The sequence below is a fragment of the Colossoma macropomum genome, unplaced genomic scaffold (assembly GCF_904425465.1).
Source record: "Colossoma macropomum unplaced genomic scaffold, Colossoma_macropomum, whole genome shotgun sequence".
NCBI classification, from domain to species: Eukaryota; Metazoa; Chordata; class Actinopteri; order Characiformes; family Serrasalmidae; genus Colossoma; species Colossoma macropomum.
Window position 1 is genome coordinate 19,721,046 of NW_023494803.1, and position 25,109 is coordinate 19,746,154.

The 25,109-nt window shown below is 37.9% G+C and overlaps 1 protein-coding gene across 2 annotated transcripts in view; it reads right to left on the reverse strand.

The window, feature by feature from the left end:
* Positions 1–350: 350 nt before the first annotated feature.
* Positions 351–25,109, reverse strand: part of arhgap5 (Rho GTPase activating protein 5) — a 45,617-nt gene continuing 20,858 nt past the window's right edge. Inside the window, exons 4-7 of one of the 2 annotated variants that reach the window (XM_036594053.1) lie at positions 11,616–11,693; positions 9,479–9,610; positions 5,760–5,865; positions 351–3,132 (exon numbers count right to left, since the gene is read on the reverse strand). In XM_036594053.1, the coding sequence (XP_036449946.1) occupies positions 2,814–3,132; positions 5,760–5,865; positions 9,479–9,610; positions 11,616–11,693 (635 nt within the window). In that variant the 3' untranslated portion in view covers positions 351–2,813. Of the gene's footprint in view, positions 3,133–5,759; positions 5,866–9,478; positions 9,611–11,615; positions 11,694–25,109 lie in introns of those variants that run through there. The other variant, XR_005008572.1, reaches the window with a different exon arrangement.

Genomic DNA, 25,109 nt, shown 5'->3' on the forward strand with positions numbered 1-25,109 from the left:
AGCATCTGTTACAGCGGAACAAAATTCAGTACCATCTAAGAAAAACAAAAATAGGGAATTAAGAACAGTCAATTAATCTAACCCCAAATTTTAGTACAGCATACCACAAAGAAATCTGATTACAAGTTTTACAAGATTATACAGAGCTCCAGTACCCCTTGATTTGTCAGCAAACTGTGCTGACATATATAGTCTATTTATATATATTTATCTATATTTATTTATATTTATATATTTTCCTCTATTCAGGGAAACTAAATCAAAATATGATATTAAAAATGAATCTATGGCATGGTAAAATGAGCAAATATAATTTTACCCCAATTTAATGTTCCCTCAAACAAGTTAGATTTTTTTTTTTAAAAAAGGCTTGCATAAAAACAGTTAAGCTTGTTTTTTTCCTTTTGTCTTTCTATCTTTCAGTTATTACAAGTGGCAAATGACATGCAAATTTAGTTCATGAAACAAATAAACACCTATTTCAATGCCTGCTGTTGGTGTGCAAGGTATTTTTTCAAGAGACAGAGAGGAAAAAGAAAACGAAAATCAAAAAAAGGACTGCAACAGGGTTAAGTTAGCCAAGCCAAAGTCAAAAAAAGCCTGGGTTTCTGAGATGTGCCATAGAGTTCCAGTGGGGTATTTCCCTTCTGTGGCTTTCCAACTGTGAGGGGCTGCAGGCTTCTCGCTGCTGGGGTCCCTCCCAGGCTAATATGCACCTGTGTGTCTTTTTTCAATGGTAACACTTTACTGCAGGACAGTGTTCATGAGGTTACGGTACATACATAAGCTAATAACTGACATAAAACTATGAAAACATTTATAAAGGCTTTTTTCAACATATACATCAAGTGATTATTTTCTGACATTGACTTTTTTCTGGGTGAAATGGCTCAGTACCTTATAACATTTGACCTTGGAGCTTTGTATATTACAGTGACATAATGCTGAAGATGTGACATCTAAAATCTTCTAGATGTTAAAGATTAAACTCACTCTAAGGGCCACAGAATTTTTTTTGTTAAACCAACCTAATTTGGCAAGCTGTGTCTTATTAGCATCATTATGTCGCTGTGAAATACACTGAGCTACAAAGTCATTTCATCCCAAAAAGTACCATAACTAGGGTTAGTGCATATCCACTTGTTTCATATCTTCAAACTTCAAAGTGAACACAGTGCATGATTTTTCAAGCCATCATTCACTAAATGTCAAACCATCTATCTAACTATTGCTAAATTACAAATAGTGCTGCTATTTAGGAGAGAGGAGCAGGTTAGCATTGTCTTAGTTAGCATGACTGCAGCTCTGCTCTCCACAGCACGTTTGATTCTGGCTAATCAAGCACAGACACAAGTTCAGATGAGTCAATCTGTGGCAGTAAAGTCGAGCAACTGGTGCTGAAGGGACAGAAAGGTGGAAATAAATCTGTTCTGTGACGTTTGCATCTGTAGCTTAATCGGACAACTTAGCATTAGCTTACAGACCGAACAGTGCCACACACTACAGTACAGGTCTGATTATTACTAACTGATGCTCTGCAGAAGATGCAGTTGATAAAAATGAATGTCTGATAGAGCAAAAGTTGAACAACTGGTTTTGGAATGAAATAAAGCCGAAATCGAACCTGTTCTGTGGTGTTTAGACTGAAGCATCTTGGCTAAGCTAATGATCACTTAGTTAGCAGGCCAGACATGAATTACACCACAGCACAGGCCTAGTTCAAGCTAACTGGTGCTAAAATACCACCTATTTAGATGATATCTGAGAGCACAAATTCGAGGGACTGGTATAAGAGTGAAAGCTAAATTCAAATGTCATGCTATCATGCTTAGTTTTTCTGAGGCTTTTCTGGCTCTATATTTTCCCCTTTCTGTCAGCACCAGCTATTGGTGAGCTCCCACACCACCAATCAGTAAGCCTCTCTAAAATATAAATAGGCGCAATGTGTTTATTTGGCCGTTCAGAAATTTGACGCATCATAATTTTTAAACAGCAGCATTATTTTTAAACACCTTATAACTATTATACCACCCAACCCTAGTCATAACACAGCCTAATGTCACCTGACATAGATATTGTCAACTTGACGTCACAGCTGGCAAATGCAACCTTTATAGCAAATAGAGTAAGTGTTTGTAAATGTTTATGTAGGTTTATCAGATGTCATGTAGGTCTTATGTAGATGTCATGTAGCCTCATGAACACTGCTTTACAATAAAGTGGTACCGTTTTAACTTGTCACAAGGTGTCATGCCAACTGTCACATGGCCTTGGGATACCATCACCACATTCATTTCCATTTTCTTTTGGAAATAAAATTTCTAAAAAAGAAAGTGTCCATTGCAAAATAACGAGGGGGGGGGAGACAAAATGGCACGTAAAGGTAAATCCATTAAAATAGATCGTGCATGTAGTGTACATTTCAGCGAATGATTGACAGTTCAGTTGTGTTTACAAACAAACAAAAAAACTGCAGTATAAATATATCTTCCGTATATTTGCAGTCAAATCTGCATGCTTGCCACAGCAGGCCAGTTAACCACATCTCATTAACAAACATTGAATTGTCACTTTTTTTTTCAGTCACCATTTGAAATCTGGACAAGATTTAAAAATAAAAGAGAAAAAAGGGGAAAAAAAAAAACCCAAAAGAAATGCATATCTGCGAATACGGTCACGTCAGTCTGTCCTCCTGGTACAAAAACGGCCTTTGACGTTTTTCCTTTTCCCATTTTTTTTAAAGTGGCTCCCACGCAAGTGCGTGACGCAGTCAGCTGAGATGACAATGGTCATTGGGTGTATCTGTACGTGTATTATATGAGGGGCTCGGAGGGCAGCGGGTGCTGGATCTGCTGCGGCTGCAATGGGGGAGGGAGCTGCAGGGCCAGCAGGGACTCCACCATGCCGTGGCCATGCGGAGGAGGTGTGCCCTCTGCGCTAGACGGCTCTGTGATGTCGCCGTCGTAGAAGAAATACTGGCTCTGCTGGATGAAGCTTTCGATTACCGACTGGTTAAGCTTGGTGGTGGACAGCGTGTCCTTGTTCTCGAAGTCTGGACGCATAAGCGTGGGCCAGAAGCAGATGGAGAGATTGTCCGCTGTCATCAGCGTGGTCTTGCTATGCTGGCTCACCCTGGAAAAGGCCAGGGGGGTGGGGTGCAGGAGAGAGAGAGAATAGGGTCACGTTTAGACTTACATAAGCAAATCATAGCTGTATGCACTTTTTATGTAACACTGTAAAAATATTCACTGAATAAAGCTCCAACACAGTGGTCTGGAAGTACGCACACGAGGGCACCAAGCTCTCCCCACAGAATCTATTAAGTTGCACTTTATTCAATTATATTTTTATAAAAATTAACAAATATTCAGTTAATATTTTTAAATTGATCTTAACTGGATTTTCTAAGACAAGGTAACATGCAGTTTTAAGTGTGGTCTCCTTGAGAACCTTAAGGCTCAACATGTTTTAGCCTAGTTAGCCTAGTCTAGTTACAGTAGTTATTTAATTTATGATGCCAAATATAAGCAACATGCCATTAGACCAGTCAATTAATGAAGTACACTACTGGTCAAAAGTCTATTATCACTTTTCATGTGAGTGTATAAGTTATTATTGTATGTAACATATATTAATGTCGATTACGTACTCTACACAAGATGATGAAAGGTGCTTTTAGATGTTGTGTTCAATATTTCAAATATTTTGGCAACTATAAGAAATTATTCAACAAATAATAATTAACCACACCACCTCAGAAATTCAAAAGATGTGTTATGTAAAATGAATAAGATGAATTGGTTAATAAAGACATGAGTGCTTTTCTCACCATACAGGTTTAAGGTTGTGGCTGATGTAAAATAGTGTGTAGGAATCTAACAGGTTATTAATTTAGATTAGTTGTTTATGGTCCAGTCCTGTGTATCTTTATCCAACTTTTTTCTGTTTTAACACACCTATTTTATAGCAACAGTATGTGCGATTTTTAGTTAAAATAAAAAAAAAATTAGCATTTCTGAGTTAAAGGAAAAACCCTCTTTAAACACACTCACAAACTGCATCTGCTTGTTGGGGTCTGAAGCAAAACCGACGTGACAATTTTCTTCCGCACGTTGCATACAATTACTCATTTCCACCACAGAGGTCTTCAAATCCCCAAAACTTACATAGTGCAGCTTTGACTCAGGAAGAGTTTGTTAATGAAAATGTACAGAGCAGAGGTACCCCAGGAAGAGGGATGTTCAAAACAAACCTATGTATTTGTTTATTTGTTGGGATTTCTGCCATCATGTCTGAGCAGTGGTAGTTCAGAAATATCTTTTCTTATTAAGTGACAAGACACATAAAATTATACTGACTGTGTTACAGAAATCAGAAAAATATTAACGCAGTACTTATTCAGGATGTGTTGGAACTGGGACAAAAGAAAAAGGGGGATCATAAGCTGATGAAAGTTCATCCTCATGAACAAATACAGCGAATTATCAAAGCTGTCAGTAGCTTTTTACCAACTACTAAAATAGGAGGGATAAAAGTGGAAGTCATTTACCTAAGTATTTATGTTGGATGAAAGGCAGCAGCATAAAAACCCTAATCAAAATGATGTTCACAAGGTAAAAGACTGATATTTCCATGCACTTCAAAAAGTATTTAAAAGACATTAAGCAGTGTGCCTAACGTACGCTTTGGAGTTCTTTTGAAAAGTCTTTACTGATTATGTCTCCTTCCTCTTATTGTTATTCATCTCAGCAGTTACCTACCCAAAACACTGGATTTATTATTTATGCACGGTAAAAGCTGGGACCATGAGAAAAAAGCATAAAAAATTAAATGCTGAGCACTTTGTTAAGCACTTTGGATAGTTAGTATTGCCTTTGCAGTTGATTTGAGGAATCAACAAAGTGTTACTGTGAACTTTTTCAGCAGATAGCTATTGCATTATATGTGTGAAGCATCTGAATGATAGTAAATATACGGCTAAAATTATAGTTACTAAAACAGTTGCACAGAAATACTGCCCATACAAGCTGCCCATAAACATATAGGGCCGTACTCAACATTTTAAAGCAGGCAGCATTGGCGCTATAAAAGTTGCAAGTGTTGTAGAACTAATTAGATTTTTAAGCTAAAAGTAAATAATATCTATTAATGTTAATAAGTGAAACATTTTATTTTAACTTTCTTTTCAGCTGAAAATACAGAAGCAGCATGTAGAAGCTTTGTCTTCTAATGTTCATTTTGTCAAATGTACAGGCAATGAATTTTATTCACAATAATTCAGATTTCCCACATTAACAATCAAGTAGCAATTTTGTGCATTGTTGAGCATGAGGAAACCCACATCGGCAGTAATGCATATATGGCTGGAGTCATAAATTCGCTTCAAAACGGGAAGCAAAATAGTTAATTACCTGGAGGTATGACTCAATGGAGGTATGTCACCTGGAGGTATATCACAAATCACTGCTGTCTTTACATACATCACAGCCCCAAACTGAACAACTTCAAGATTTTTATTCTGTGCAAGACCCTTTGTTCACAGACATCAGGATTTAATCTCTGGGATTCAAATTACCTGATGGACTACAACTACCATAAACACTATAAACACTTGCACTACACAGCCCAGACATGCATTTTATGGATATTCCAGAAGCAAAAACAATGCTGTTTATGCTACTATGTGTGTCTGTGTGAATGTTCTTTTTCCATAAGAGGGATATTGTGAGCAATAACCAATCTCAAGGGAAGGGTTTTACCTGTTGAGGTGGGTGATGACATATTTGAAAACTTCATAGTTCACAGGAGGAAATTTCCTCACGATTTCCTTCAGCACCTGCAGTCTTTCGATGTGGTCCACTATTTCTGCAAGGAAGGAAGCACGTTATATAAACAAATGTGACAGATAAGAAACAAAGGGTCAAGGCCTTAAAATACAGTTTGTATATTTAATTATTTCACAAACACTATTAAAAAGGAGACATCAGTGATCTTGAAGTCACAGTTAAGCATATTTTTTCTATTACCCTAAATGTGGTTACTCACTGGTCTTCAAAGTCTGTACTTTTGTCCATTACAGATAATGAAACAGTAGTTAGTTCTGACAACACAGTCTGACTGACTGAGAAGCATTTTTTTCTGCATTTACTGTATCATTGTGCTGAGCACCAGTTGCTAAGACTCACATGAGGCTCTTACTACATTCCTACTTTAGCAGAAAACAGACATAAATATGAAAATGGTGACGTTAGGTAACTTCTTTTAAGATAATAGTTGACCAGAAGCCTGTTTCAGATTTTAAAGAAGAGTGTGACAGCAGGGCTACATCAAATTCAGAACCTGTCGCAGCCCCTAAGCAAATTTTTTGGTCGACAGCTGCAATGTTGAAACAGCAAAACAAGCCAGAATTAGCAAGAAACAAATAGCATATAATCCAGCACACATGATGGACTGTGAAATGCTTTACAGACTCACTGGAACAAAACCACATTCAGGTTAATTTGGCAAGTATTAAAGAAGCTGAGCTGAACCTGATATTGCAGTTTGTGGTTTCATCCGTAACACAAAAGGCTACAACATTTTTTGGTGCCAATATTAAAGCACATTTGATGGAATGTTTGGGACTTCGTTCTTTAGTTCATTCTTTTTTTGCAGAACTGTTGGATAAAAGCTATAGAACCCTAGAGAGCTCATCTGTTATCACAAATAACATTACATTTTCATGTTCGCAATAACACTCTCCCTCTTGTGTTCTATTGCTTAAGAGTATGTGATGCAGTGTCTGCAACCACATAAAGTCTATTTTAGATCACTTAACAACTCGTGGACTGAGGAAAGCATGGGATGATTTGCTAACTGGTGTTTATGAACTTTACTTGTTAACTACATTAGCTATTGCCTTGTAACTAGTGCAAAACTAGATAGGTCTTGGCATACTGACTACATTTGGGATAAAAGGAAAACAGTGTAAATATGACTTTTCACTGAACCGCCACTTTAGGATAACTGAGGAGGCTTTTAGACAGCATTCGTAAAGAACTGAACAAAATGTGACCTAAAATATCAGTCCTGATTCTGCCCTGGTGTTTAATAGTAGGTGTTTTAATAGCGTGTTCCAAAGGACACATGCTAGCTGGCCTCTTGCTAAATCCCCTCGCCTCCTGCAAATGGTGTCGACGGGGCGGGTGTGAAACTAGTCACAACACATCCAAGAGGCTGCCGCTGACGTCATCAGGTAAAAACGTTTGCTCAGAGCGCATTGCACAACGGCTGCCTGAGCAAGGAGAGAGGCTGGAAATCTGGCAGCGTCTCAAACAATAATCTGCAAGTGGCGGGAAGTGGAGGCGGAGAAGGAGGAAAAAAAATACGCACACATATGTGTACATTCTGAACGATCGCTGAGAGCAATCGCAGCAGCGGCCTGGGAGGCAGAAGCGACATCAACCTACTGCTGAGCGGCTGAGGAGCGATCGGGAACACATCACACCAGGCTCCGGATTAGATGCAGCACTCAGCTCGGGAAAAAAAACTGAAGTGAACATACAGATGCATTTAAATCACCATCTCCAGCCTCCTTGGGGCTGGGATTAGACCAAGTGGTGATGGGATTAATTTCCAGTTGAGTTGGAGACTGATGTTTTATAAATGTGGTTATATAAAAACTGGAATATGCAAAATGAAGAGGAAGCTCTAGCTGTAGGCGAGTTAAGGGCTGAGGATACAGGGACTGGTCTTCACTGGTTGTTCTCGCTGTTGCAGATGTGTGTTACCATGATGTAATGCAAGCAGCATGCAACAGTCATGCAACAGCATGCAATAGATTTATATTATAGTCATATTCACTACATGTAATCAGTCTCAATGGGAAGATCAGTCACATTTACTAAAAACATTTAAGATGCACCGATATGGGAATTGTGGGCTGACGCCAATATCCAATTTTTTCATGTTTATTTGCCAGTGCTGAAACATAAACATTTATAAAATGTAGAAACTGGGACTACATCTACCTTGATTACCACTACACAGAAATGCAATATTTATTTGTACAGGGTTACCATTGGAGTAAAAAAGGAACAAAATACACATTTTAGTGCAGTATCCCAGTGTCACCTAAACATTCTGCTCCTCTAGAGTACAATAAATAGATCATCAAATATCAACTGAATCGAAATATTGGTTAAATGTAAACATCTGTCCGATGCTGATATTTTTTGAAGCAAATCCTGATACTGATATGATTCCAATATTATTGTGCATCCCCAAAAGATACTTCTAAAACAGAAGAACAGCAAACTAGGGCTGTGCAATAAAATAATGATCATTTGTTCATCATTATGACGCTGGCCTTGGCAATACTTATATCGCAGAGGGCTGCTAATATGCACCTGAGTTCTCATAATTTGTTTTTTTTTTTTGTTTTTTTTATTATATGCTGTGAGCATCTTGACCAACCTTGACGATCCTGATAAGTTTCTATGGGTGTTCTGATGAATCAAGGTTTTCATGTGATGATGTAAATAATGCAACGTGTAATAAATGTGAATAATTTTGACTATATTGGCAATATTTGTCACACTGATGTATATCACAATGTGACTTTTCCCCAGTATTGTTCAGCCCTGATACAAACTTCACTCAATATTTTTTTCTTGATGATCTTGAGAGAAAATTCTATTATGCTTATTATTTTTAAAGAGACAATAAATGGCAATTTTATCTCATATTACTGGCTGGCTGCTGATCACAGCCAGCGACATGAAATCAAACTAGGTCATCTCAAACACTAGCTGTGTTTGCAGTGGTTTGCTAGTTGTTCACTACTCATTACACAATGCTTGCTAAATACTACTATTATAGAACAGTAGTAGCAGGAGAACGACCACAGAACGACAGAAAGATATGATGAGTGATGAGAATACAAGCAACACTACAGCACGGCTTATACTCTACATTACACACTGTACAAAATCACAGTATTATTCTGCCTCATACTGCGAGTTCCAATCAGACTTGATCTGATTAGCTTAACTGCAGCACTCAATGGCTTTAATTAGAACAGAATATAATGTAATTAGAATAGAAAGGTCCACACATATGGCATCGATGATAGCCATTAATTATTATGGGACAAGGAGTAGGCGATAAAGAACTACTTCACACAAAGGGGGCCAAAACTTAATTTATATCAGCTGTGTAGGTACCTTTGTGGCAAACTGTTACTTTATGTGTTGTATAGCAGAGGTTCAATGTTCAGTGTGACTCTGCTGAACCAGGAGTGCTTCTCACAGGCTGTGTTGAAGCTTATGTAATAAAGACGTGAAATTTTTCATCATGTTTTTGTTGTGACATGGTTTCTTAAAAAAAAATCTTACACGTTAATGGGCCACATTTATTTTTTTGGGAGCTAGTAAAAATGAGCAACTCCACACCTCCAACAGAGGGATAGAGGGCAAGAAACAATAAACAATGTACTTACTAGCTGCTTCCACTAGTTCTGGATGGAGACTGTAGGGGATGAGGGGGTCAGGTAGATCAGCAAAGAAAGCCTTCAGTGCCCCCGCCACAGCGTTTACAGCAACATCCATCGCCATGAAATCCACACTGTGGTCTAAATGGACAAACAGTAAAAAAAGAGGAGATTGAAAAAAAAAAACAAAACATTCCAACAGTAATGACAGCATCTTAATCGATGGGGTTTTTGCAGTGTTGTCAGTGTTAGCAGTGCCAATAAAAACAGTGTCAACTGGAATAAGTAAGAGTGAAGAAAAGGAGACTGGGCAATGAAGACAACGAAAAGGAATTGCTGGGGAGGGGGAGGCACAGTGAGAGAAAGAGAAGTAAAACAGAAAGGGTGAAAAGATAGAAAGAACAGAGAAAGAGGAAAGAAAGAGCACAGAAAAGAGAAAGAGCAGGGCTTAAGGTGAACTGACAGCTGTCAGAATAGATCTCACTAAGAGATGGACACAGGATAAAAGCAAAAAAAAATGCACTTAATTCAGAAAATAGCGAGGACGGAGCGAGGCAGGCTAATGGCTCTAGGCCAGTGGGCAGATTGATGCCCATAGTGGCTCTTTTGGGCAAACTCTAGCTCACTGAGTGAATAATCTGGTCACTCTGCGGAAGATTTTCCACCAAGTCATCTGCACGGCTCACCAGGCCCCTGTGACTGGGATTTGATGTGAAAGATGGACGAAAACAAAGAGCAAAAGCTGCTCATTTCGCCCACAAATGTAGAGCTTAAATTCACTTTTTGCAAAGGCATGAGGAACGTATTTGAGAAAACTAGAATAAAATCAACGACTCAATTACTCAACACTATAAACTACTGTTAAGAAGACGTGACAGCTGAGGATACACAGCATTCCCTAACAACCGCTATTTGTTACAACTTGATGAGAAGCTGTTTGTCAAGGATTTCAAGTGCTTTTATTCAAACAAGATAAAACGGTTTCTACTAATCTGTGTAGCTGTCTCTCTGGGATGGAGAGCACTTCACAATACTGAAATTGTGTAATTCACATTTATAGAATGTAGATCACGATATTAATCTGTCAGACATTAACATACTTATTCCAAGTACTGATATCTTCATTGAGGTCTGTAATAGCTGCTCTTTACCAGGAGGCTATTACATAAGTAAAAAGCTTATCTCTGGTGAATACATTAGCCTGTAGAGCAGAGAGGGAGGAAGGGATCTTTCCACATAAATTGAACAGGGTGGAAAGTATGAAATCTGAGTGGCCAATTGAAAGAACAATTGAATAATTAAACAGTTTGCCCACATTGGCCTTTATTCATCAAAGTTGCGCAAAAAAAGAACGCAGATTTGACTGCCTTTAATGATGTACAAACTACTCTGTATCTGATTCATGGAACTTTCGTATGATGTGGAAACAAGTAGAGATTTTGCCACGAGTGATGAATTGGCTTCAGTGTGTGAAGTCAAGTGCCAGCCTATCATAACCTCATTTGCATACGATTTCCATGAAGCATGCCCTAATTTATGCTGACGTTTTAGTAGGGAGCCAATAAAACAACAGCAGCTAGCGGCTTGTGAGCCAATGTTTGGGCTTGTAGATAGAGTTTGGGGTCAGGCAGTGAGTGCACTGCTCCCCCTACTGACCAAACTTTATAGCGTTAAAATTACAGTGACTAGAAAGAATAAAATGTTAAATAAACAAGGCGTCTTAGTTTTAACACTGCAGAATGATGTGAGTGTGGTGTAATTATAACAATGTGCATGTAAAATAAGTACATCCACTTTTGGACTGAAATGCCGTTTGCACAAATGATTAGTATTATTGATGTATTTTTTTTTCGTTCCTATTATTGGTATTATAGATCATCTTGATAATAGTTTTGGTTAATTAACTCCAAATCAAGCATTTTTTTTCAGCTTCAACTATCATGCTCCAGTTTACATATACAAAAGATGAAATTGATAAACAAAATAACTCTTGGTGAAATCTGTGTGTGCTCACTTTTACAAACTGATTTGACCATAACCAACTTTGATGAATAAGGGCCAATGTTTTTGTCAGTAATTGTGCTTTCATTTCATTCCATTTGTACAGTTGACTGATTTCTGCCGGCACATTCACTGTTTTTATTACCTTGGTCAAACTGTTTCTGAATGTTGTCTTGATCAGTCTTGTTCCCGCTCACACGATACAGGCCCTCTGTGGTAAGACCTAGAAAACAGGAAGAGCACATAATTAACTAAATTCCACAAAGACTACATAAAAATGCTCTAATGAACATCAGAGCAAGCTTTTAAAACCCCATAAAGGCTAAGAAGGCTAAACTGAATATACCAGCAGTGATGTTCATCACCTGCAGGTTTTCTACTAATTAATACTAGGGATGACATAAATTATGAAATATTGAGAGCAAAAAGCTAAGCAAACTGTGAAGATCTCAAATGATAGAAAATTAACATAGGTTGAGATAAGAATATCATTTCTCTATTTGTAAACTGATGTAAAACTCTTTGTATGCTCGACTTTGCCCTTTCTTTTGGGAATTACCCTACATGGTGAGTCATTATACAGCTCCGAATCACTGGTATACAGGTCAGATGACTGCTTGGTTGCATAATAATTATGATGACACAGACCTCCTCCGTTTCTAACCAAACACCGTAAAAAGCTGAGCTTTTATTTTGTGTAACAGTGTAACATTTTTCACATGCATCTTCACTGCTTAAATATGATCTTCAAGCACAATTGTTTGAGAGAAACAATTCTGCTTAAAGATTATACTTAGAAGTGGAAAAACTAGAAATATTAACTTCTTAGCGTCATATCCATTAATAAATAAATTAATAATCTTAGGGGGGAACTCTAGTGATAACAATCTGCATATTCAGTCATTCAAACGTAAACAAAGTCAGATGTAAAATGGCTACATTCAGAGACATGTAACGACTCAAATTTCTTTACAGTGGTGGCGACAGGAACCAGGGGTCACAATATCTACAACTCAAACATAGCCATTTTATTTACTATCCAAAATGACCAGTGAACGTTCACATGTCTTCAGAGTTTTTATATGTAATGTTGATGGTTGTAAACAAAAAAGTGGTGAATCAAAAAAAGAAAAAAGCCAACATAGGTTTAATAAATCAGACATCAATAATTTATAATTTATTTCTTCTTAAAAAAAATAATATAGGCTAAAACTTGCTGTGCTAAGTTTGCCTATAGGCCACTGTTGTTGAGCCTATTATATTGTATTTTAATAGGATATAAGCCTGGTCTATATTAAACTCTGGTTTTGTATTTGAAGGGAATTTCAGTTAAAGTGGTTTGGTGTGAAATGTGCAATTCTAAAGAAACTTACAAAATCTGAATTGTTCACAGTGGTGGTGATGCAAATCAGATATCTGACGCATTCAATGCTCCAAAAAGCGAAATCACAGAAAGTTACTACATAAAGTCTACAACGAACCATTCATCACCAACCCAGTGTACCTTTTAAAAAAATACATTTTAGACCTGAACCTTTTCTCAAAACTATCTAAAAAAACATCTCCGGTATCAGGCAGTGTCTTTGTAATGACTGCATGTAATAATTATCTGTAAGGGACCTTTTAAAAGCAACAAACTCTTGAGAGGTCTGATTCTTATCACCATCACTATGAATAATTCTGACTCTAGTTTCTCTAGAACTGAGCATTTACATCAAAACACTCTGAATGACTCCGTGGTAATAGGTAGGTTTCCCCTTTATAAAACACTAGCCAGCACAATAACTAGCCAAATGAACCCATACTTCAATCTAATTTACTTCATTAGTACAATATATGACCAATACACAGATTCTCTCCAGTACCCAAAATGTGGCACCACACACATTACAGCTAAACTAACTCCCACATGTCTGTTTGTTGACTGATACACCACCTCACATTTCCTGTATTCTTAATTTCTATCTATCAACATGTTTAGCAAGACAACCCCAGCTTTTGAAGACAAACTCTGTCATGACCTTGCAGAGCTCTGTGCAGCTCCAGGGTGCTGGTTCAGACAAGGGCTGTTTCAGAGCTGCTTAGTCACTTGTCTTAGCTCAGTGAGCTGCTAGGCGCTTCAAGTCAAAACCACTGTGCATTCTTTGAATGTTCCCACATGTCGGAGCCAGTTCCACCCTCAGTACGGACAGCAGCGGGAGTTTTAGGGCGAGGCGCTGCATTGCGTACAGAAACACAGACTTATTTACACAAAGGACAGGTGCGGGTAGTTGAGGGAGTGCACGGTACTTTTATTGCTAACGAGTCAACTGAGGTGAATCATCTACCCAGCTGACCGGTGGCACAGTCTGATGGCTGCGTAACTGATCTGATGGAGAATCTTTGCACAACATGTCTTGATCGATCGCAGCTGGCTGAGTGAAGTATTGCTCAGGTAGTAGTCTTGTGAGATGCCCTTGATGTGGTAACAGCACAAGCCTGCTTAAACTGAATAAACAGACATGCTTCTGGTTCTGGCCAGAAACTTAGGGTAACTTCATTCTGGTTATGGTTGAGTAATCCTTGCTAGGTTTAATAAATCACACTTTAATAGTTTCTAATTTGTTTCTTCTGAAAAAATAATATAGACTAAATCTTGCTGTGCTACGTTAGCCTATATGATAGGCTACTGTTGTTGTAGCCTATCATATTGTATTTTATCATTTAATCAGTCTGGTTTATATTAAACTCTGGCTTTGTATTTGAAAGGAATTTCAATTAGAGAGGTTTGGTGTGAAATGTGCCATTCTAAAGAAACTTACAAAATCTGAATTGTTCACAGTGGTGGTGATGCAAATCAGATATCTGAAGCGTTCAATGCCTCAAAAAGCTAAAATCACAAAGTTCTGACTTCATGTAAGACGTGCTGGTCTGTTGGTCATTTTGCATAGTACAGAAAGAGTCTATATTAAGTTTATATTCAGCTTTATTAAGTAGACATCACGACCCCTGCTTCTTACCACCACCACCACTGTAAAGCAGTTCATCTACAACGAACCATTTCACAACAACCCAGTCTGAATTGCTTTATTTACATCTCAACTACTGAATGATGCATAGATTTTGAAAATTAGCTGAAATTCTTCTTTAACAACTTTGATGTACCTTTAACTTCCGAAGACAGACCATATATTGCAGCCAGTATAGGACACTGACTACAAAATAAAAGAGAACACAAGTTATGATAAAAATGCCATTTAATTTGTGTATTTTTAATGTCATAACTGGCTCAAGCCTATCGAGTAGGTCTACCAACAGATGGTGTTCACTATAAAATGTCAGACTGATTTCAGTAGCTATGTACATACACATGACTACGACTGTAAACAACTGTCCAACCAGTAACCCTACAATGACTCATGTGGTTTGAGAGCCGGTTTGTGGTTTGGTTACCACACTGTGGTGAGAGTTTGAATCCAGTCTCTGACTGCCATCTCACAGACTGTCACGTGACTTTGTGTGCATGAACACTAGCTTGGCTGTGGTAGGTATAGCCTGACACCGTCAGCAGACACTGCACTCACTGGCATGTGGAGGAAAATACTGAGACTGACAGCATTGTACAGTATCTGTCAAATTCCTGAGGGAAAAAATGCAAACAGGCCATAACTATCTAAATTGTATAATCTGATAACATAATGTAAATGTAATTTACCGCTCAGTGCATTAGGTCAGATAAATTATGTGCTTGGATTTGAGCTAGTTCTGCTAAAGAGTACAACTTTTCAGTTGTTCCAACCTATCTCACAATTCAAGAAATATGTCACCCATAAATGTCACCATTTAATGCTAAATTACATCAAGATCTAAACTGTTTCTCCCTGCATTCATCACTATCATCGTTTTGTTCCCTTCCATGTTTCATTCTTCTATTCCCTTCAGACTCAAGTCATGAAATTCTCTCCGACAGGGTGAAAACATCTTTCAGAATATCAACCCTGAGACAAGTCAAATAACCTGTAACACCTACTCAAAAGTAAAAAGTCCAACCTGCTTTGAAAATTAACATAAATATCCTCATAGTAATATAAGACATCCACTGATTAGTATCAACCAGTGCAAAATAAATGTGTTAATAGGTACATGGAAACACTCAGCATTAGGGGTGTAATCGTTAATAAAATTCAAACTTTCCCTTTGTTTGTCTAAGATTCAAGTATATTCAAACTTAGAGTAAAAAGAATATAACTGCAGTAAAGGTATCGTCAAGTATGCATCTCAAAAGCTGATACTGCTATAAAAAAGTGTTTCTCACCCTGGGAGAGTTGTTGAAAATATAGGCCTACTCATGCATATCTTCGAGAATGACTTTTCCATAAATCCCCCATTACAGTGGTAACACACAGTCGTTAGCATAGCCACATCAGTAAAATGCATGGTGCACACATCAAGTGTAGCTAAAAAAGTCTGCAACAGCTTGTATAATTGTTTTTATTGTCCTTTTTACTAATGAGTAAATAGTTTCTCCAGTTATATTTGTGTATTCTGCTTATTGTTTGAAATATTAATATTGTGAATCAGACTAAAATAATTGAATTCAATCATATTAGGCCATTTGGCAATTTGAGAGCACTGAATTGTTTCCTAAAGAGTTTTAATCAAATCAAATGGTTTCAAGGAAAGAGATGTATATGTATGGTCCCTGTGTCACCGCACCTACATATGCTGCCCTTTCAGAGTCGGCGGACATGCTGAAACCGAAACACATTTCAGTGTGTAGTTCCCAACTTTTATATCACAAAATGATGTGCCTTTATTTAGTCAAATGCTGAGAGGAAGGTTGAGGTCAAGGGTGTCATGAAAACAGAGTGGTCAGGAAGCAGTGGTGAAGGAAGTGATCTTAATTTGGATGTGGCTCAGCAGGATGTTCTACTGTCCCCTCAAAAGCCCTCGCATCAGCCTCATCTGCAGCGCCTCATCAACAGATTACCATCACACTCAGCCCCCGTATACAATAAAGGGCTGTCAGCACGCAGGAAGCAAAAGACATTACTCAAATCTATGCACAGTCAGACCAGAGCCAGATTGCATCAAAGCACACATACACACACACACACACACACACACACATATACACATACACAGTTTTAAATGGCCTATACACATCCCCTCCTTGGATACTGTTGCCAGCTTAAAACAGCATTTAGACTATTTTCCACACTGTGATGATTTAACTTAAATCCTATTTTATCTCAGTTCTGCTCAAGAGAGAAAGTGGATGCTTCTGTTCGCTTATTTAGCTGCCTCTTGAGATTATATACAAATAACAGTAAAAATAAAGCCAACTCTAGTGCAGCAGCTCTCAGTTTCAGTCCTTGGGAACCTATGCTATGTACATATTTACACTTTCATTGCTTCAACTCACCTGACCTGACTGGCTTAAATGAATAGTTTGGCAATCACGTTTTCCCCTCTGACTCCAAATGTGACCAAACAAAAACTTGTTGTCTGAAGAGTGTCTGCAAGAGGAACAACCAAGTAAAGCTGATCTTTTGCATTGCTTATGCTTTAATAATTTGTATACGAGTTAAATAAGGTGTGTTGCAGCAGAGAAAACAGAAAGAAAAGGACAGCATGGGGTCTCCTAGTGACTCATCACAGATGACAGAGTGCTCACTAATCTTTTATTTAGTATGTTATTAGTTTATGATATTACCTCTTAGTGCAGCTTCAATTTTCACTGACACCTACTCTACAATCATGATTTTGAGATTAAGGGTAAAAGCTTGAAGCTTGATCCAAAACATTTACAACACAAAACAGGGCACCATATCCTTGCTCTGCAGTCCCGCTGCTCCATTATTTTAAAGCAAAAATGAAAAGGTTAATATCATGTTACTTCACAAGTGTTTGTTTCCAGGAGGTTTGTGGGGCTGGACAGAGAAGTCTAGCAAAGGTCACCTGATTAGATGCAGTAATGCTGCACTGTGGATTCCTGTAATATTACAGAAGCGGGGGGTTCAGAGCGAAACTCAACTAAATTCATGTAATTCAAAACTGACATTTTACAGTTAGAAACACTACTGCTCTACAAACAATCTTTTTGGCAAATGTCACAAATTTTCAGATGAATCATTTTGAGTTTCAAAGGGGTCACAAATCTCATGGTATTTAAATAACTTACTGTCATATTGCCAAACTCTAATCATTACAGTCATTTTTTGACTAAGCAGGACTTCAGACTAACTTTTTTTAGTACCATCCCAGAACCATCCCAAAAATATTGTCAGCCACCCTAAAGTAAAAAATGACCATTCATGTAAAACACACACACATATTCAGGTACACACATGCGCGTATAGACACACAATGCATGCAAACAGGTCTAATGTGTACAGACACACAATGCATGCAAACAATGTCTATAAATACCAGTGATGCATCAATACCGATACTGGTATCGGGTATTGGGCTGATACCGTGCTCATTTACTTGTACTCATAAAAATTCACAGATACCAATATTCTGATACCCGCTGATACTGTGTGACCTAAGCCGAGTGTACACTGCCATGCTAATGAACAAACGACTCAAGCTGGCAGTGAAGGAGGCTCTGCTCACACAGAGAAGTGTTACTGACTCTGTGACAGTCAGACACGATGTCATCGGCTCCTTGGATTCTCACCAGACACACACTGTGTGATTTTACCTTGTTTTAAACACATAATCGCGACTGCTTTCCCAATACGGGTGGAGAATCGCAGGCCAGCTAAACAGAGGTGGAAAAATTTATATTTCCTACCAAAGTCCGTCTATGCCAACTGTTTGAATGAAAAATGTAAACAAGATGTAAACGTTCATATGGTGATTTGTTTTTGTAAAATAGGCAGCAGGAAGACCGTACCATGTAAATCACTGCCTGCTTTTTAGTGCAGTGTTAGCAACATGGCTCAGTTTCTCTTTGCTCAGTATGTGGCACGCAGCACGTCATTTCGAATGAAACATCATAATTTGAAATTGTCCGTAGACAGAGTTGTTTGTGGAGGCATTTCATGGAGCATTTTTGTACAGTTTAAGTATAGAAATCATAGACCAGGGTTCAAACCTATGAAACATGCTTAAAGTAGAGCTGTACAGAAGTACTTTTCTGACGAGGAACAGAACCCACTCTTCTCCACTGCAGCGCTATTCAACCAAAGGTAAATAATGTAGCTAATGCACATCATTTAAAATCATCAGATTTTAATGACTGAACTGTTAAGGTACATCGCACTCATTTACACTAACAACTACTTATTTCTGACTAGATTACTCAGTATCATATTTGATTCAGTATTGGTGAGTAATAAAAATTGTGTACCCCTACTCTGTCTGAAAAAAATGGTATCAATGCATCCCTAATAAATACATATGTTCTACTGTCCCCTCAGTTTCTATGACAGTATGGCTATTAAAAGCTCTGTAAGTAAAAATGTAACATTTTAAATAAAAAATGTCTTTATTCATGAAATGAACTGCTTTCTTGAAATGCAAAACAAATCTCTATAAATTCATATTATGTTCAGGTTTTCTTGCAATAATCCCAAAAATATAATAATACTGAAATGTTGCTGCTCTTCAGAAGCAGTGTTCATTGTAATGGGCATCAGAAATAGCTAGTATATAGTAATTATAAACAATAATTAACATTTGCTTTAGCCGCCTTTAAAATAAAGCGCAAGCACTGTGCCCTGGAACATAATTCAGGTCTGACGAGTTAACTGCTTAAATGCTATGAGACACTGTTGGCCAATCACTGTACACAGCAAGCAATCAACTAGTCTGTCCTGCAATATTTGTAAAGATTTTAGAGAGATTGTAAAACTCCAACAAACAAAGTAAGAAAATCTTACCTAAATGTCTGTTACACACTTAAATTGTCCACATTTAAGGTAGATCAGGCTAAAAAATGTGAATGGATATAATCGTTAGCTTGATACTAATATTTAGGGGCGTAACAGTTCTCCAAATCCACTGTTCAGTCCAGACCTTAATTTTTAAGCCATGGTTTGGTTCATACCTTTTTTTCTGGAAGGGGTCGGTAGGGGGTGAAAACAAGGAGAAAATCTCTTGGTTTCATTAAAATTAAAAATTAAATTGCCAACAGTTTGAAGCACTAAAAAGAACAACACCAAAGAACAAGGCATACAGCTTGCCTTGATAATAGAATTAGAATAATAATTTTGTGATGTTCATGTGTTATTTTGTTAATTGTAAAATAAAAAATGAACTTTGTTACATTAATAGCGTAATGAGAGTTTGACTGTCTGCACCAGAAGTGGTGGAAGCAGGTATCACGGTAAAACCGTAACACAAAACTATGGACGTTTGTATTGCAGTTTCAGTGTCAGTTTCAGAATCATTACACCCCAACTAATATTACTTAGGAATTCTCTTTGACAGGACAGTGAAAGTAGAGTGCTCATAGCAGAAATCTGATAAAAAATGATTAAAAGCAAAAAGGTGGATGTGGATGGCTGGCAAGTTCACGATTTTATGAATATGTTTTACAGACATTAAGTGTTTTTTTCCACTCAAGTAAATCAATCATCCCTGAAGCGGCCCAAAACAGTTTAAACATCATTGCATGTGTTATTTTTATTGCCCCTGGGACGACAGGCCAGTGTTAGTCTGGAGCCCTGGACTGCATGTAGGGCTGTATGATATTGACATAAAATGCATTCTTTTCTCTCTCTCTATAGGCCTACAAAAATCATTATATAACATAACATATATTTAATTACGTAAAAACTCCTTATGGTTGTAGCCATTACTACTTCAAACATTATACACATTACTTTGGGAGTGAAGATAATCATCATGTTTAAATTAATTTTATAGACTAGTAGTTTGAGCTGTACTTTGGAAGCAGCTGTATAGCAGAGTGGTTAAATCACTTGCTCTGTGTATACCACTGCTCTAATATTATTAACAATAATAATCACATCACTATCATGATGCCTGTGTGTAATGTAATTTGGTCAGTTTTATTACTGCAGCCCTTACTGATTTGAATGCTTATCGCAATAACAATAAAAATACAATTAATTGTGCAGCCGTTGTCTAGAGTAACAGCAAATCCTACGAACAGACCTATGCATGTTTGTGCAGGATTGCTGCTCTTAGCACAGTGCTGGAACAAATGGCACATTGAGAGTGTAACCTTTTAAGCTAAGCCTGCTGCCCGCCGCTGTCACCAGGGCTCCTCTGAGCAGGGCGTGCCTGCATAAAATAAGAACAGTGGCCTGTATTAAACACTCTGGCATATGGTACTATCAGGGCAGGGCTTTGGGCCAGAGCCCATATGGCTGCGCCCCCATTCGACCTGCTCCAAAAATGCCACTTATACCTCGAAAAATGCTCCTTAAGCTAATTAAGTTTTATTCCTCGCAAGAAAAGAAGGTTGCAAGTACCCCTGCAATAGTAAGCAGTGCATGACTGTCCACAGATGCAATATGATAGTAAAAGGCAGTGTTGTAAATGGAACACAGCACACATGTGCACACATAAATCACATGTAAATTAACATTAGCTTACTCATAAGGTCTGCTGGAGCTGATGCAGATCAAAAAAAGGTCCTGGATGAATAATGGCCTTCTGAAACCAAGCAAATCAGGGATGTTACTCTCTCCCTTCACATCAGCTGCTAAATACATACATCCATTTGATCTTACAGTGGTGACCTTACAGTGGTGCATTATAATGGGTTTATGCAAGGGCTGCGTGATATCAAAAAAAGTATCCAGTCACCCCTTCAATTTTTTTTAATTCAGCTACTTTAAGGTGCATCCACTGCTGACACAGGGGTTCAACTGTGCACATAGTTTGTACAATCTCCACAGAAAAGCATTGCTATTTGAATTTGAATTGTTATTTGGGACACTCTGGAGCAGCCACACATGAGCATAAGGTGATCATACCCAATGCTAAACATCAGGTATGCAGCTCCCCAGCATTGGTCTGTAGAGCAGTAGAAGTGCGTTCTCTGGTGTTCGTGACCCAGAACTGATCATCCAACATCGGTACCTGACCACACTAATGCTCTTGTGGCTGAATGCAATCAAAGTCTCACAGCAATGTTCCAATATCTAGTGTAAAGCCTTTCTAAAAGAGTAGAGGCTGTTACTGCAGCAAATAATCATTATCCTTGATTTCAGAAGGATCATTGGATGAGCAGGCGTCTATAAAGTTTTGGGAATACAGTGTGATTGTAGCTTGGTCTGCATTATTTTGACCAAAATTATTTAGCTACATTTGTTAGACCACATGAATGCCTTGATTAGTCCAAACTCAAACATCTGTGATTGGTCAGGATGCTCATAGAACACAATAAAACATTTAAGGTTGGCTCCCCTGCACTGGGACTATGCCTAGTCCTAGGCTTCATTTACATTTCAAAAGAGAATCTCCATTCAGAATGATGTGTAGTCCAGGGCTGGGCTTAATCCCTATTTGGGAAACCAACACTTAGCGATTGGTTAGACGCTCAAGCATTTTGCAGCCTTCTGCGATATAAGTATGAGGAGTCCAATATCATAATAACAATAAACAAACAATATATTGTGTAGCCCTTGTTTACATAATAATACAAACCATAAAGTAGTTAGTTTTTTAGGCCTACATTAAAGAACAGGCTAAAGATGAATCTGAGTGCTCTGACCATGGAGGATATTCACAGAATAGCTCAGTCAAGACAATTTTGGAGTCCAAACCTCACTTCTTTAGTTTAAACTGAAGCTGCAAGGCTAATGTTGCTAACAGACCTCAGGAGTAAGAATCCAGAATCATTTTTTGTAAAAGTGACCATCATAAATGTGATCTAGGATCAGTCTTCTAATTTATGACTACTTTTTGAATACCAGCCCTGGCGCGTTCTCTCATATGGCTTCCTGATCAGTTTGTGGCCAGTCTGTGAAAGATTTGTATGTTATACATATATTACATATAACGTTGTGTATTATATTATGTGTGTTTGTACAGAAATGATTTGGGCTATACGGGTGACTACTGTATTCTAGTGTTAGTTAGCAACATCAGCCTCACAGCTCCGGCATTAAACACAAAATCTGGACGCCAAGCATGTCTTGGCTGATCAGCTGCATTTGGGGTAAGTGGAAAGTTGTGTAAATTAGATTTTTCGCCAAACTATTCCTTTAAGTGTTCAGCACAACCCCAGGGTGAAAAAGACGGATGAAGGATGAGATGTTGGTTGATTGTGTTAGTCAACAGCAAAGGTGGAGTTTAGAGTCTACTGTGTTTGCCTTTTCTGCGCAAGTCAAATCATCAGAATCAAACTCCAGCAGTTCACATGCACATTCCACAGGAAATTAGTTTAAAAATAAACTAAGTTGTATTAAACATTCATCACAGGGTTTCAATATACTTAAACTGATTTTGGAAAAAAAGATCAACTGTCACTGATTGGACATGACAAAAGAGGACAAGCTTCCCTTTACTTCCATACTGAAAGTGCCCACACATGCTGTCTTGAGAACTTTAAGGGGGCAGAGTCCAAGAAGAGTCATTATTTTCTGTACTAGAACATTAGTATTTGTCTTGTCTTGCAGCTCTCAGTCCCTATAAATCACAGCAGCTGACATAAAAGGAAGAAAAGGGTAAAAGATCAGGACACGTAAACTGCTTCCTTGTATTGACTGAAAAATCCATGGTAGCACAGTAGCTGGTTGGTTAACAAGGGTGGTTTGGTAAATATATAACATCATGATACCTGAAGGCATTTCCATGCTAAACAATATGCATGTTTAGTTTTTCAGAGGTTTGTGAACAAGAATGGATAAAATGTAACAGCAAAAGAGTAAAACATTTTTATAAAAGCTATGAAAAACTAAGTATAAAGATAATTCAACATTATAGGAATAACATTTGAGGAAGAGGACAGGAAAAGGTCAAAGAAATAAATAGAAGAATAGAAGAAAATAAATGAATGAAAATAAAATTAAAAAAACAGTACAGCAGGCTAATATTCAATCTGTTATTTGTTACAATGCAGTTTATGCAGTTACTATACACTTGTTGTTTATAGGGATACACAATGATACCAGAATCATATTGGTATTGGCAGATGTTTTTTACGAAAACTTTCGTCACCAGACAGATAACCGATATTTCAAACTGATATTTGCTGACATATTTATTATATTCTGCAAGTACAAAACGTGTAAGTATTGCTGGGCTTTTGCACTAAAATGTCTGCATTTTATTCATTTTGCCACTCATCACTGTCCAAATAAAAAGAATCATCAAAATAGTAACTTTACAAAAGGCAAAAACTTTCCTAACTTTGTAAACAGTTTTTTCCCCATGTAATTCTGAATCATTTCTATTGGTTCACTTTTTTGATTTTACACAATGTACAAGATAGTTTTCAAATGATATTGGAAAAAATGGAGATACGTTTTTTTTGGACAGCGACAAAAACTTGCTTTTCTCTGTGATGCCAATCTAGATAGGTGTTTTTTACATTTTAGAAATGTTTAGTTATCGGCATCAGTCCATATTGACATGAAAAATATCGGATATTGGCTCACAATTCTCATATCTGTGCATCCCTAATTGATTATACATTCTGATACCTGCAGTTGTTCACTGATCTAGAAGTATCAACAATGCCCAGGATATACTGAAAAAAGCACAATGTGACCAACTATTGTGATAAATCATAACACACTGTCATTTTGCTCACCCCTACTGCTCATTTTCCTGCATTATACATATTATACAAGGTTGGCAGAAACATCAGCAGTAATCCGAGAAAAACATGCAGGTCAAAACAAAGCTGGGAATTTGCTGGGACAAACGCAAGCAGCTACTGAATGTAGTGATGCAGTGTAGTAAAGCAGATCTTGTAAAGGCACCTTTAAGTGGCTTCATAGCAGCAAGCTCTTCCAGTAAACTTGTCTGACTGTTTCTTAATACTTACGCCTTGACAACAGGTTTAGTTAAGATGAGATGACAGTTGTAAGACTGGTCTAAGTGCTTTTAAATAAACACTCATGTCGTCAAGCGAAGTGAGCGAGTTGGGATTTATCAGAAGGCAGACAAGAGAGAGAGAGAGTAAGAGAGAGAAGCCCATAAGAAATCTCTAGCAGAGGATTTAGAAGACGCGAGGAGCCTTATCTGCTGCCTGCAGCTAAACAGCATCCCTCTTACAATAGCAATACGTGGCATTCGTTAACATAAAGCCTGCTCCACACATGCAAACATGGACCTTCCATGTTGACACAGGTGAATTTTGATGCACTAAAAAGTTCTAATGCTCTTTAAATTGCAGGAATTGAGGGAAAAAGCCTTATGCACAAGTACAACAAATCAGGCTGTATTATCATCAGGAGCACAGCGGATGCTCTTTTAGCGACATGGCCCAGGGTTTGTGCTAGGACCAGCAGAGCGTGTGCCAGCGAAGCATGCGTAATGCGTCGGCCCAGCTGGACCCCGATGACCTGTGGTCAGCTCGTCCATGGGCTAAACAGTGGGCCCAGGACATCTGTCCTTCAGCAGACAGCGATGGCATCATTCGCTCCATCTCATCTCTAATTCATAGTGAGCAGATGGGTTATGGTTAAAAAAATGAAATAAAAATGTGTCTTTTCTATAAACTAAA